At 42.7% G+C, this 14,311-nt stretch overlaps 2 protein-coding genes across 2 annotated transcripts in view; one reads left to right on the forward strand and one right to left on the reverse strand.

Annotated features, from left to right (window-relative positions):
- Window positions 1–1,289: 1,289 nt before the first annotated feature.
- On the reverse strand, window positions 1,290–7,311 carry nupr2 (nuclear protein 2, transcriptional regulator). Its single transcript, XM_062959592.1, has 2 exons — window positions 6,317–7,311; window positions 1,290–1,435 (listed from the first exon to the last, which is right to left on the reverse strand). Exons 1-2 carry the CDS (start codon window positions 6,824–6,826, stop codon window positions 1,412–1,414), a joined length of 534 nt encoding a protein of 177 aa, XP_062815662.1. The 5' UTR covers window positions 6,827–7,311; the 3' UTR covers window positions 1,290–1,411.
- A 2,218-nt stretch (window positions 7,312–9,529) lies between these two features.
- The window catches only part of vkorc1l1 (vitamin K epoxide reductase complex subunit 1 like 1), a 29,861-nt gene continuing 25,079 nt past the window's right edge, over window positions 9,530–14,311 (forward strand). The window contains exon 1 of the mRNA XM_062959599.1: window positions 9,530–9,833. Coding sequence (XP_062815669.1) covers window positions 9,640–9,833 — 194 coding nt within the window. The 5' untranslated portion in view covers window positions 9,530–9,639. The remainder of the gene's footprint in view (window positions 9,834–14,311) is intronic.

The following is a 14,311-nucleotide window of genomic DNA, read 5'->3' on the forward strand; positions in this document are numbered from 1 at the left end:
GTGACCAGGCACAGCTAGTATAAATATAAATTATTATTATATTATATTTATGTTTATATAAATATAACATAATGTTTATATAAATTATGTTATATATAAAATATAATAAGGGTCTTTAGACCGTAATAAAATGTTGTCGTTTATGAAGCAAGTGGCCAGGCATAGCTAGTATAATATAAATATAAATATACATTATTATTATTATTATTATTATATAATAAGGGTCCTTGGACCGTAATAAAGTGTCGTTTATGAAGCAAGTGGCCAGGCACAGCTAGTATAATATACATATTCATTATTATTATTATTATTATTATTATATTTATGTTATGTTATTATATAAAGGTCTTTAGACCATAATAAAATGTCGTTTATGAAGCAAGTGGCCAGGCACAGATAGTATAATATAAATTATTATTATTATTATTATTATATTATATTATATTTTTGTTTATATATAATAAGGGTCTTTAGACCGTAATAAACTGTCATTTATGAAGCAAGTGGCCAGGCACAGATAGTATAACATACATATAATGAATAATAAATTATTATATTTATGTTTATATATAATAAGGGTCTTTAGACCGTAATAAACTGTCATTTATGAAGCAAGTGGCCAGGCACAGATAGTATAACATACATATAATGAATAATAAATTATTATATTTATGTTTATATATAATAAGGGTCTTTAGACCATAATAAAATGTCATTTATGAAGCAAGTGGCCCGGCACAGATAGTATAATATAAATATAAATTATGATATTATATTTATGTTTATATATAATAAGGGTCTTTAGACCGTAATAAAATGTCATTTATGAAGCAAGTGACCAAGCACAGCTAGTATAATATAAATATAAATTATTATATTATATTTATGTTTATATATAATAAGGGTCTTTAGACTGTAATAAAATGTCGTTTATGAAGCAAGTGGCCAGGCACAGCTAGTATAATATGAATATTAATTATTATTATTATATTTATGTTTATATATAATAAGGGTCTTTAGACCGTAATAAAATGTTGTGGTTTGTGAAGCAAGTGGAATATATATATATATATATATATATACACACTCCACAGATTATCTGAAGATGCCGTTAGCCACAGATGCAGGCGAAACGTCAGGAAAGAATGCTGCTGGAACATGGCCCGACAGCCTGGAAAACTCACAATGATTCCGGCCATGAAAGCCTTCCTTTCACAACACAGTTATTGTTTTCCAGGTTCCAGAGTTGGGAATGCGACGCAAATATTTCTTTACGCAACGGACACAAGTGGTGGAGGATTGAGTGTTATTGAATGGCTGGAGGAGGAAAGGCACAAGGAACGGAACGGGAGATTTTGGAACGTAGCAGCGGCGGGACGGCGGTCGAGGAGGACGCGGCGAGCCACGTAAGTCAGAAGTCGGGGGTTTCGGTTGCCTGCAAGGAAGCAGAAAGGGTTAGATTAGTAATGTGGAAGCATCCCAGCCTGATTGTGTTGTTGGTCCGGGCTTTGGTTTGGTCCCAAAGCGAAAACAACGGGCGGGTGTGTGACCTGGCTTCTTATTTTGTTATTAGTTCTTAAGCCTGTGGTCAAGTGATTGATTTGTATGTTTAGTGTACTTGTGCTCTTACATCGTTTTGTTCCTTGCTATGTTGGAAATTTCCCAGAGTCCCTTGAGGAGATAGGGCAGTATATAAACAATGTTTATTATTATTATTATTGTTATTATTTTTTTATGATTATTGTTGTTGTCGTTGCGATTTTGGAAACCGTCCTGAGTCCCACGAGGAGATAGGGCAGTATATAAACAATGTTTATTATTATTATTGTTATTATTATTTTATCATTATTGTTGTTGTCGTTGCGATTTTGGAAACCGCCCTGAGTCCCTTGAGGAGATAGGGCGGTATATAAACAATGTTTTATTATTATTATTATTGTTGCGATGTTGGAAACCACCCTGAGTCCCTTGAGGAGATAGGGCAGTATATAAACAATGTTTATTATTATTATTGTTATTATTATTTTATGATTATTGTTGTTGTCGTTGCGATTTTGGAAACCGCCCTGAGTCCCTTGAGGAGATAGGGCACTATATAAACAATGTTTTATTATTATTGTTGTTATTATTATTTTATGATTATTGTTGTTGTCGTTGCGATTTTGGAAATCGCCCAGAGTCCCTTGAGGAGATAAGGGCAGTATATAAACAATGTTTATTATTATTATTATTATTATTATTATTATTATTATTTTATGATTATTGTTGTTGTCGCTGCGATTTTGGAAACCGCCCTGAGTCCCTTGAGGAGATAGGGCAGTATATAAACAATCTTTATTATTATTATTTTATGATTATTGTTGTTGACGTTGCAATTTTGGAAACCGCCCCGGGTCCCTTGAGGAGATAGGGCAGTATATAAACAATGTTTATTATTATTATTGTTATTATTATTTTATGATTATTGTTGTTGTCGTTACGATTTTGGAAACCGCCCTGAGTCCCTTGAGGAGATAGGGCAGTATATAAACAATGTTTATTATTATTATTGTTATTATTATTTTATGATTATTGTTGTTGTCGTTGCGATTTTGGAAACCGCCCTGAGTCACTTGAGGAGATAGGGCAGTATATAAACAATGTTTATTATTATTATTGTTATTATTATTTTATGATTATTGTTGTTGTCGTTACGATTTTGGAAACCGCCCTGAGTCCCTTGAGGAGATAGGGCAGTATATAAACAATGTTTATTATTATTATTGTTATTATTATTTTATGATTATTGTTGTTGTCGTTGCGATTTTGGAAACCGCCCTGAGTCACTTGAGGAGATAGGGCAGTATATAAACAATGTTTATTATTATTATTATTGTTATTATTATTATTATTTTATGATTATTGTTGTTGTCGTTGCGATTTTGGAAACCGTCCTGAGTCCCTTGAGGAGATAGGGCGGTATATAAACAATGTTTTATTATTATTATTGTTGTTGCGAAGTTGGAAACCACCCTGAATCCCTTGAGGAGATAGGGCAGTATATAAACAATGTTTATTATTATTGTTGTTGTTGTTGCGATGTCGGAAACCGCCCCAAGTCCCTTGAGGAGATAGGGCAGTATATAAACAATGTTTATTATTATTATTGTTGTTGCGATGTTGGAAACCACTCCGAGGGGATAGGGTGATATATGAACAATATTTTATTATTATTATTATTGTTATTGCGATGTTGGAAACTGCATTGAGTCCCTTGAGGAGATAAGAGCAGTATATAAACAATGTTTTATTATTATTGTTGTTGTTGCGAAGTTGGAAACTGCCCTGAGTCCCTTGAGGAGATAGGGTGGTATATAAACCATGTTTTATTATTATTGTTGTTGCGAAGTTGGAAACTGCATTGAGTCCCTTGAGGAGATAGAGCAGTATATAAACAATGTTTTATTATTATTATTGTTGTTGCGATGTCGGAAACCGCCTCGAGTCCCTTGAGGAGATAGGGTGGTATATAAACAATGTTTATTATTATTATTATTTTATGATTATTGTTGTTGTCGTTGCGATTTTGGAAACCGCCCTGAGTCCCTTGAGAAGATAGGGCAGTATATAAACAATGTTTATTATTATTATTGTTATTATTATTTTATGATTATTGTTGTTGTCGTTGCGATTTTGGAAACCGCCCCGAGTCCCTTGAGAAAATAGGGCAGTATATAAACAATGTTTATTATTATTATTATTATTATTATTATTATTATTTTATGATTATTGTTGTTGTCGTTGCGATTTTGGAAACTGCCCTGAGTCCCTTGAGGAGATAGGGCGGTATATAAACAATGTTTTATTATTATTATTGTTGTTGCGATGTTGGAAACCACCCTGAGTCCCTTGAGAAAATAGGGCAGTATATAAACAATGTTTTATTATTATTATTGTTGTTGCGAAGTTGGAAACCACCCTGAATCCCTTGAGGAGATAGGGCAGTATATAAACAATGTTTATTATTATTGTTGTTGTTGTTGTTGTGATGTCGGAAACCGCCCCAAGTCCCTTGAGGAGATAGGGCAGTATATAAACAATGTTTATTATTATTATTGTTGTTGCGATGTTGGAAACCACCCTGAGTCCCTTGAGAAAATAGGGCAGTATATAAACAATGTTTTATTATTATTATTGTTGTTGCGAAGTTGGAAACCACCCTGAATCCCTTGAGGAGATAGGGCAGTATATAAACAATGTTTATTATTATTGTTGTTGTTGTTGTTGTGATGTCGGAAACCGCCCCAAGTCCCTTGAGGAGATAGGGCAGTATATAAACAATGTTTATTATTATTATTGTTGTTGCGATGTTGGAAACCACCCCGAGGGGATAGGGCGATATATAAACAATATTTTATTATTATTATTATTGTTATTGTTGTTGCGATGTTGGAAACCGCCCTGAGTCCCCTGAGGAGATAGGGTGGTATATAAACAATTCATTATTATTATTACGATTATTATTATTATTATTGCTATGTTGGAAATCACCCTGTCCCTTGAGGAAATAGGGCAGTATATAAACAATGTTTTATTATTATTGTTGTTGTTGTTGCGATGTCGGAAACCGCCCCGAGTCCCTTGAGGAGATAGGGTGGTATATAAACAATGTTTTATTATTATTATTGTTGTTGCGAAGTTGGAAACTGCATTGAGTCCCTTGAGGAGATAGAGCAGTATATAAACAATGTTTTATTATTATTATTGTTGTTGCGATGTCGGAAACCGCCCCGAGTCCCTTGAGGAGATAGGGTGGTATATAAACAATGTTTTATTATTATTATTATTATTATTATTATTGTTGTTGCGATGTTGGAAACCGCCCTGAGTCCCTTGAGGAGATAGGGTGGTATATAAACAATGTTTATTATTATTGTTGTTGTTGCGATGTTGGAAACCACCCTGAGTCCCTTGAGGAGATAGGGCGGTATATAAACAATGTTTTATTATTATTATTATTATTATTATTGTTGTTGTTGCGATGTTGGAAACCGCCCTGAGTCCCTTGAGGAGATAGGGTGGTATATAAACAATTATTATTATAATTGTTAGTAGTATTATGGCTGAGCCAGGATTCGAACTAGGGCCCCATCTACACTGCGATATGATCATTAATCATTATAATTATTATATTAATTCTTAATATTAATTATGATTATTACAGTCATTAATTAATCAGCCCCAGAGGGTTTTTAATAATCTATCCCGTTTTTATTACAATTTTACCGTTTACAGTAGTCTCACTTATCCAACATTCGCTTATCCAATGTTCTGGATTATCCAACGCATTTTTGTAGTCAATGTTTTCAATACATCGTGATATTTTGGTGCTAAATTCGTAAATACAGTAATTACTACATAGCATTACTGCGTATTGAAGTACTTTTTCTGTCAATTTTGTTGTATAACATGATGTTTTGGTGCTTAATTTGTAAAATCATAACCTCATTTGATGTTTAATAGGCTTTTTCTTAATCCCTCCTTATTATCCAACATATTCGCTTATCCAACATTCTGCCGGCCCGTTTATGTTGGATAAGTGAGACTCTACTGTATATAAACTATGTTTATATTATTATTATTGCTATGTTGGAAACCGCCCTGAGTCCCTTGAGGAAATAGGACGATATATAAAAATGGTTTTTAAATTATTATTATTATTATTATTGCTGAACCATAATAATAATTTTAAATTATGATTATTATTGTTAGTAGTATTATGGCTGAGCCAGGATTCGAACTAGGGCCCCATCTACACTGCGATATGATCATTAATCATTATAATTATTATATTAATTCTTAATATTAATTATGATTATTACAGTCATTAATTCATCAGCTGCAGAGGGTTTTTAATAATCTATCCCGTTTTTATTACGATTTTACCATTTATGTGTTTTAAATGCAATTTTTTTATCCTGTGTTTTTGTTTTAATTGATATATTGTATTACCGTTTTTATCTTTTTATAGTGTGATTTGTATTACTGTATATAAACTATGTTTTTATTATTATTATTATTATTATTGCTATGTTGGAAACCGCCCTGAGTCCGTTGAGGAAATAGGGCGATATATAAAAATGTTTTTTTTAAAATTATTATTATTATTATTATTGCTGAACCATAATAATAATTTTAAATTATGATTATTATTGTTAGTAGTATTATGGCTGAGCCAGGATCCGAACTACACTGCGATATGACCCACTTGGGTGCAGAAACTGGGCTATACTGCAGTGTAGATGGGCCCCTGGCTGGGGATGTAAACAAAGCTGACCTGCGGGGAGGAGCGAGGCCCGGCCCCGGGGCGCTGCCGGCGGCGCTTCTTGGCGCGGGAGGCGCGGATCTTGGCGGCGATCTTGCGCTCGTGCCCGGCGGGGACCCTCCAGTTGGTGCGCCGCTCCCGGCTCCGCCTGCTCCGCCCTTTCCCCCCGGAGCCCGGCCCGCGAGGCCCGCAGCGCCAGGCCCGCGCGTCCCACTCGGACTCGCCCAGAGCACACGCCTCCGCCTCTTCCTCGGGCTCCTCCCCTGGCCCTGGCCCCGCCCCTGGCTCCGCCCCTGGCTCCGCCTCCTGCTTCTTCGCCTCCGCTTCTCCTTCCGCCTCCTGGGGCCCCGCCTCCGCCTCCTCGGCGGCGACGTCGGATTGGCTCCGCTTCCGCTTCAAGGCCCCGCCCCCCATGCCTAGGCTCCTCCTCCTCCTCCTCCTGACTGACTTCTGGCAAGGCTTGGCCCACGCCTCTTCTTGGGGTGCGTCATAAGGGGCGTGGCCTATCGCCAGGGTAGACATGCGTCACAAGGGGACACGCCCCCTGGCCTGTTCTGAATCGCTTCTCGCCTTAGGTTAAGTCACTATGCAGATAAGCCACGCCCCTTGCCTGCTGCGATGCGGAGCTCCTCCCTTTGGTTAGCGTCACAAGGACACGCCCATCTGCTTTCTATGCAGATAAGCCACGCCCCGTGCCTGCTGTGATGCGGAGCTTGGTTAGCGTCACAAGGGCACGCCCATCTGCCTAGGCAGATAAGCCACGCCCCTTGCCTGCTGCGATGCGGAGCTCCTCCCCTTGCTTAGCGTCACAAGGGCACGCCCCCTGGCCTGTTCTGAATCGCAGCTCCTCGCCTTGGGTTGCGTCACAAGGGCACGCCCCCTGGCGATAAGACACGCCCCTTGCTTGCTGCGATGCGGAGCTCCTCCCCTTGGTTAGCGTCAGAAGGATACGCCTATTTGCCTATGCAGATAAGCCACGCCCCTTGCCTGCTGTGATGCGGAGCTCCTCCCCTTGCTTAGCGTCACAAGGGCACGCCCATCAGCCTGTGCAGATAAGCCGCGCCCCTTGCCTGCTGTGATGCGGAGCTCCTCCCCTTGCTTAGCGTCACAAGGGCACGCCCATCAGCCTGTGCAGATAAGCCACGCCCCTTGCCTGCTGTGATGCGGAGCTCCTCCCCTTGCTTAGCGTCACAAGGGCACGCCCATCAGCCTGTGCAGATAAGCCACGCCCCTTGCCTGCTGTGATGCGGAGCTCCTCCCCTTGCTTAGCGTCACAAGGGCACGCCCATCAGCCTGTGCAGATAAGCCACGCCCCTTGCCTGCTGTGATGCGGAGCTCCTCCCCTTGCTTAGCGTCACAAGGGCACGCCCATCAGCCTGTGCAGATAAGCCACGCCCCTTGCCTGCTGTGATGCGGAGCTCCTCCCCTTGCTTAGCGTCACAAGGGCACGCCCATCAGCCTGTGCAGATAAGCCACGCCCCTTGCCTGCTGTGATGCGGAGCTCCTCCCCTTGCTTAGCGTCACAAGGGCACGCCCATCAGCCTGTGCAGATAAGCCACGCCCCTTGCCTGCTGCGATGCGGAGCTCCTCCCCTTGCTTAGCGTCACAAGGGCACGCCCATCAGCCTGTGCAGATAAGCCACGCCCCTTGCCTGCTGCGATGCGGAGCTCCTCCCCTTGCTTAGCGTCACAAGGGCACGCCCATCAGCCTGTGCAGATAAGCCACGCCCCTTGCTTGTGTGATGCGGAGCTTGGTTAGGACACGCCCACTGCTTTTCCTGCTACCGGAGCTCCGCCCCTTTGATTATAAAGATAAACCACGCCCCTTGGATATAAACCACGCCCCTCGCCTGACTGCCCTAGCGATAAGCCACGCCCCCGCCTATTCTGAATCGCAGCACCTCCCCCTTCGTTACGTCACGAGAGCACGCCCACCTGGAGATAAGCCACGCCTTTTCCCGGCTCTGAATCGCAGCTCCTCCCCTTTGTTTGCGTCACGACGAAATGGCACGCCCACCTGGAGATAAGCCACGCCTTTTCCCGGCTCTGAATCGCAGCTCCTCCCCTTTGTTTGCGTCACGGCGAAATGGCACGCCCACCTGGAGATAAGCCACGCCTTTTCCCGGCTCTGAATCGCAGCTCCTCCCCTTTGTTTGCGTCACGACGAAATGGCACGCCCACCTGGAGATAAGCCACGCCTTTTCCCGGCTCTGAATCGCAGCTCCTCCCCTTTGTTTGCGTCACGACGAAATGGCACGCCCACCTGGAGATAAGCCACGCCTTTTCCCGGCTCTGAATCGCAGCTCCTCCCTTTTGTTTGCGTCACGGCAAAATGGCACGCCCACCTGGAGATAAGCCACGCCTTTTCCCGGCTCTGAATCGCAGCTCCTCCCCTTTGTTTGCGTCACGGCAAAATGGCACGCCCACCTGGAGATAAGCCACGCCTTTTCCCGGCTCTGAATCGCAGCTCCTCCCCTTTGTTTGCGTCACGACGAAATGGCACGCCCACCTGGAGATAAGCCACGCCTTTTCCCGGCTCTGAATCGCAGCTCCTCCCCTTTGTTTGCGTCACGACGAAATGGCACGCCCACCTGGAGATAAGCCACGCCTTTTCCCGGCTCTGAATCGCAGCTCCTCCCCTTTAATGCGTCACGGCGAAATGGCACGCCCACCTGGAGATAAGCCACGCCTTTTCCCGGCTCTGAATCGCAGCTCCTCCCCTTTGTTTGCGTCACGACGAAATGGCACGCCCACCTGGAGATAAGCCACGCCTTTTCCCGGCTCTGAATCGCAGCTCCTCCCCTTTAATGCGTCACGGCGAAATGGCACGCCCACCTGGAGATAAGCCACGCCTTTTCCCGGCTCTGAATCGCAGCTCCTCCCTTTTGTTTGCGTCACGACAAAATGGCACGCCCTTCGTTTGACGGCCCTAGCGATAAGCCACGCCCCCGCCTATTCTGAATCTCAGCACCTCCCCTTCGGTTACGTCACATGGGCACGCCCATTTCCCTTGGAGATAAGCCTCGCCTTTTCCCAGCTCTGAATCACGTCACGACGCCACGCCCCTCGCTTGACTGCCATAGCGATAAGCCCTTGGTATGCGTCATAGCTCCTCCCCTTGGTGTGCGTCACAGGTCTCGAACGCGAACCCTCGCGAGAACAAGCGCCGGCGTGGGCCTCCTGATTGGAGCGCCACGTCCGTTTAGCGAGAGGGGAGAAGGAGGGGGGGAGGAGCCATGGGTGGGCGTGGCCTAGCCCTCCCCGCGGGCCAATGGGCGGCGCGGCGCTCTTCCCGCGCGTGCGCAGAGCCTGCGGGGCGAGGGCCGGGCTCCAAAGATGGCGGCGCCCGTCCTGCTGCGAGTGTCGGTGCCGCGCTGGGAGCGGGCGGCCCGGTGCGCCGTGTGCCTGGCCGGCATCGCGCTCTCGTTGTACGCCTGCCACTTGGAGCGCGAGAAGGGAAGGGACCTCCACTACCGGGCCCTCTGCGACCTCGGGGAGCGCGTCCGCTGCTCCGCCGCCATCGCCTCCAGGTCGAGGGGCGCGGGGGAGGAGGGCCGGGGCAAGGGGCGGCGCTTTGCGGGAGTTGTCGTTCGCCCTGCTCGCCCTGGAAGAGGCCTGGGCCGGCTTGGGCCCTCCCTCCGGGGGTTTTGGACTCCCAACTCCCACGTAGTGGGAGTTGGGAGTCCAAAACCCCCGGAGGGAGGGCCCAAGCCGGCCCAGGCCTCTTCCAGGGCGAACGACAACTCCCACAAATCAAGGTGATTCCCCTCAAAGACCTCCATTCGGTTGAGTTCGCCATTGGGGTGCTGTGTGCCAATTTTGAGACCTGTCCATCATTGATTTATCACCCTGGTTATAGGTGAACTACAACTCCCAGGAAGGAAAACCCCTTCCCTCACCCTATCCCAAACCCCTCCAGTCATCCAATTTCAGCCTATCGTGTCTACCTGCCAACTTTGGTCCAGATCCATCATTAGTGTTTATATACATTTATTTATATACATTTATGTATATATTTATATACATCCTTCATAGTGCCCTCAGGTGAACTACAACTCCCCCAAATCATTTATTTATTGTGTTGTCGAAGGCTTTCATGGCCAGGATCACAGGGTTGTTGTGTGTCTTTCGGGCTGTGTGGCCATGTTCCAGAAGCATTCTCTCCTGACGTTTCGCCCACATCTATGGCAGGCATCCTCAGAGGCAGGCATCCTCACAACCTCTGAGGATGCCTGCCATAGATGTGGGCGAAACGTCAGGAGAGAATGCTTCTGGAACATGGCCACACAGCCCGAAAGACACACAACAACCCCATTTATTTATTATTTATTTACAGCATTTATATTCCACCCTTCTTTCTCACCCCGAAGGGGACTCAGGGCGGATCACATTACACATACAGTAGAGTCTCACGTATCCAACGTTCTGGATTATCCAACGCATTTTTGTAGTCAATGTTTTCAATATATCATAATATTTTGGTGCTAAATTCATAAATACAGTACAGTAGAGTCTCACGTATCCAAGCTAAACGGGCCAGCAGAAGCTTGGATAAGTGAATAACTTGGGTAATAAGGAGGGATTAAGGAAAAGCCTATTAAACATCAAATTAGGTTATGATTTTACAAATTAAGCACCAAAACATTGTTATACAACAAATTTGACAGAAAAAGTAATTCAATACACAGTAATGTTATGTTGTAATTACTGTACAGTAGAGTCTCACTTATCCAACATTCTGGATTATCCAACGCATTTTTGTAGTCAATGTTTTCAATATATCACGATATTTTGGTGCTAAATTCGTAAATACAGTAATTACAACATAGCATTAATGCGTAATGAACTACTTTTTCTGTCAAATTTGTTGTATAACATGATGTTTTGGTGCTTAATTTGTAAAATCATAACCTATTTTGATGTTTAATAGGCTTTTTCTTAACCTCTCCTTATTATCCAACATATTCGCTTATCCAACATTCTGCCGGCCTGTTTATGTTGGATAAGTGAGACTCTACTGTATTTACGAATTTAGCACCAAAATATCATGATGTATTGAAAACATTGACTACAAAAATGGCTTGAATTATCCAGAGCGAGGCTTGGATTAGTGAGACTCTACTGTAATTACTACATAGCATTAATGTGTAATGAACTACTTTTTATGTCAAATTTGTTGTATAACATGATGTTTTGGTGCTTAATTTGTAAAATCATAAACTATTTTGATGTTTAATAGGCTTTTTCTTAATCTCTCCTTATTATCCAACATATTCACTTGTCCAACATTCTGCCGGCCTGTTTATGTTGGATAAGCGAGAGACTATTGTATAGGCAAACATTCAATGCCTTTTAACATAGAACAAAGACAAGACAAACATAGGCTCCGAGCCGGGCCTCGAACTCATGACCTCCTGGTCAGAGTGATTCATTGCAGTTAATTGCACTGGCTTGCTCTCCCGCCTGCGCCACAGCCCGGGCCCAAATTAAGGTGAATCTCCTCTCTTTCCTCTAAAGACCTTTAGTCATCCAATTTCGCCATATCAGGTCTTTGTGGTTGGGTCCAGACATATCCGTATTTGGGTTCAGAGTACTTTCTGGAGGTAGGTGAACTACAACTCCCCCCAAATCAAGGTGAATCCCCCCAAAGACCTCCGGTATTTTCCCCCTAAAATAAGACATTCTCAGAAAATAAGACCTAGTAGAGGTCTTGCTGAATTGCTAAATATAAGGCCTCCCCAGAAAGTAAGACCTAGCAAAGTTTTTGTTTGGAAGCATGTCCGCCAAACAGAACACCAGAGCATGCAGGATCAGTAAATGTATGTACCATATAGTGTTGTACATGGAAATAATTGTAGTAACAAGAAATTCTTGATAGGATTCACAGTTTGTTTGGTTATGTTGGTTTGTGATGACTACTACTGTATAGTATATAATGAATGTTCATTTTTTTTGTTCAACAATTAATGTGAATTCTTCTTCATGGAAAAATAAGACATCCCCTGAAAATAAGAACTAGCGCATCTTTGGGAGCAAAAATTAATATAAGACACTGTCTTATTTTCGGGGAAACACGGTAGTCATAGGGGTTTTGTGTGCCAAGTTTGGTTCAATTCAATCTTTCAATCGTTCAGGGTCTCCTTGATTGTAGGTAAACTATACATCCCAGTACCTACAACTCCCCCAAATCAAGGTGAATGTCCCCAAAAGGCCTTCAATATTTTTTGCTGTGTTCCAAGGTTGGTCCAATTCCATCTCTAGTGGAGTGCAGATTGTAGGGGAACTATACATCCCACAACCTACAACTCCAAAATGTTTATTTATTTATTTATTTGCTACATTTATATGCTGCCTTTCTCACCCCGAAGGGGACTCAGAGCGGCTTACAAATTAAATTGACATACAATATTATATTAGCATAGTACAATACTGGTAATAAATTACTATATTGTACTGTATCAATATATTGTAATATTATTCGTAATATTACTAATGTAAAATATAACGTATTGGCCTTCCGCAGGGCATGTAAGACACACGTGTTTCGACAGGCTTTTGAGTTCTGTTGTTGATGTTTTAAAAGGTGCTTTTAGGATGTTTTTAAGATGTTTTTAAAGATTTTTTAAGATGTTTTTTAAATTGTTGATTTTAGCCGGTTCTTGTAAGCCGCTCCGAGCCCTAGGGGAGTGGCGGCATATAAGTCTGAAAAATAAATAAATAATATATAATTAATATTATTATATTGTATTATTAGTATTATATCGTATTACAATATAATATTATGAATATTATATGTACTGTATTAGTATTATATCGTATTACAATATAATATTATGAATATTATATGTATATACAATATGTTATAATTATTATATATTATTGTAAATTATATTGTATATATATATATATATATATAAACACAGCTATGCAGCTCGAAAGAAAGTAGGAAATTTAGGTACTGCTTTATGCGGGGAGGCTAATTTAACTAATTTACGGCACCACAAGCCTGGACTAATATCCAGCTGCAAGTTTGGTCCAGATCCATCATTGCTTGGGTTCATGGATGTAGGTGGACTACAACTCCCATCAATCCCCCCCAAAGACCGCCATTATTTTTTCTTGGTCATGGGTTCAAGTCTTGTACTTATGCTCATTATTGTACTATATTATATGAGTCCATTGAGGAGATAGGGTGGTCTATAAGCTAAGTTTTATTATTGTTGTTATTATTGTAAAACTACAACTCCTAGGAATGCATAGCACTCAATGGTGACAGGTAAAGTGGAACGGAACTGCATTATTGCTGAGGGAGGAGGGTAGTGAAAAAATGCTGGCCACATCTCTTAAACTCCAGCTGTCATTAACCACACCCAATTTGAACTGTAGTTTAGTGCTGATGGAGTGATAGTCCAGTCTCACGTCGGAGGCCAAAGGTTTCCCCACCTGAGCATGAAGTTCAGGGCGGAAAGACAATTGGCTTCTCAGAAATGCTCTTGCGGACATGACGTTCGGTAATCAAGTATGTAACATGGGGCAGTGTGCTCCTGCAGTTTCACTCCCAACAGAAGAGATCACATGGACCATGCAGAAGAGACTACATGGACCATGTGGAAGAGACCTTGTGGAAGAGACCACGTGGACCATATAGAGGAGACTCATGTGGACCACGTGGAAGAGACCATGTGGAAGAGACCATGTGGACCATGTAGAGGAGACTCATGTGGACCATGTGGAAGAGACCATGTGGAGGAGACCTTGTGGAAGAGACCATGTGGACCATGTAGAGGAGACTCATGTGGACCACGTGGAAGAGACCATGTGGAAGAGACCATGTGGACCATGTAGAGGAGACTCATGTGGACCATGTGGAAGAGACCATGTGGAGGAGACCTTGTGGAAGAGACCATGTGGACCATGTAGAGGAGACTCATGTGGACCATGTGGAAGAGACCATGTGGAGGAGACCTTGTGGAAGAGACCACGTGGACCATGTACAGGAGACTCATGT

The sequence above is a fragment of the Anolis carolinensis genome, unplaced genomic scaffold (genome assembly GCF_035594765.1).
Source record: "Anolis carolinensis isolate JA03-04 unplaced genomic scaffold, rAnoCar3.1.pri scaffold_7, whole genome shotgun sequence".
NCBI classification, from domain to species: domain Eukaryota; kingdom Metazoa; phylum Chordata; class Lepidosauria; order Squamata; family Dactyloidae; genus Anolis; species Anolis carolinensis.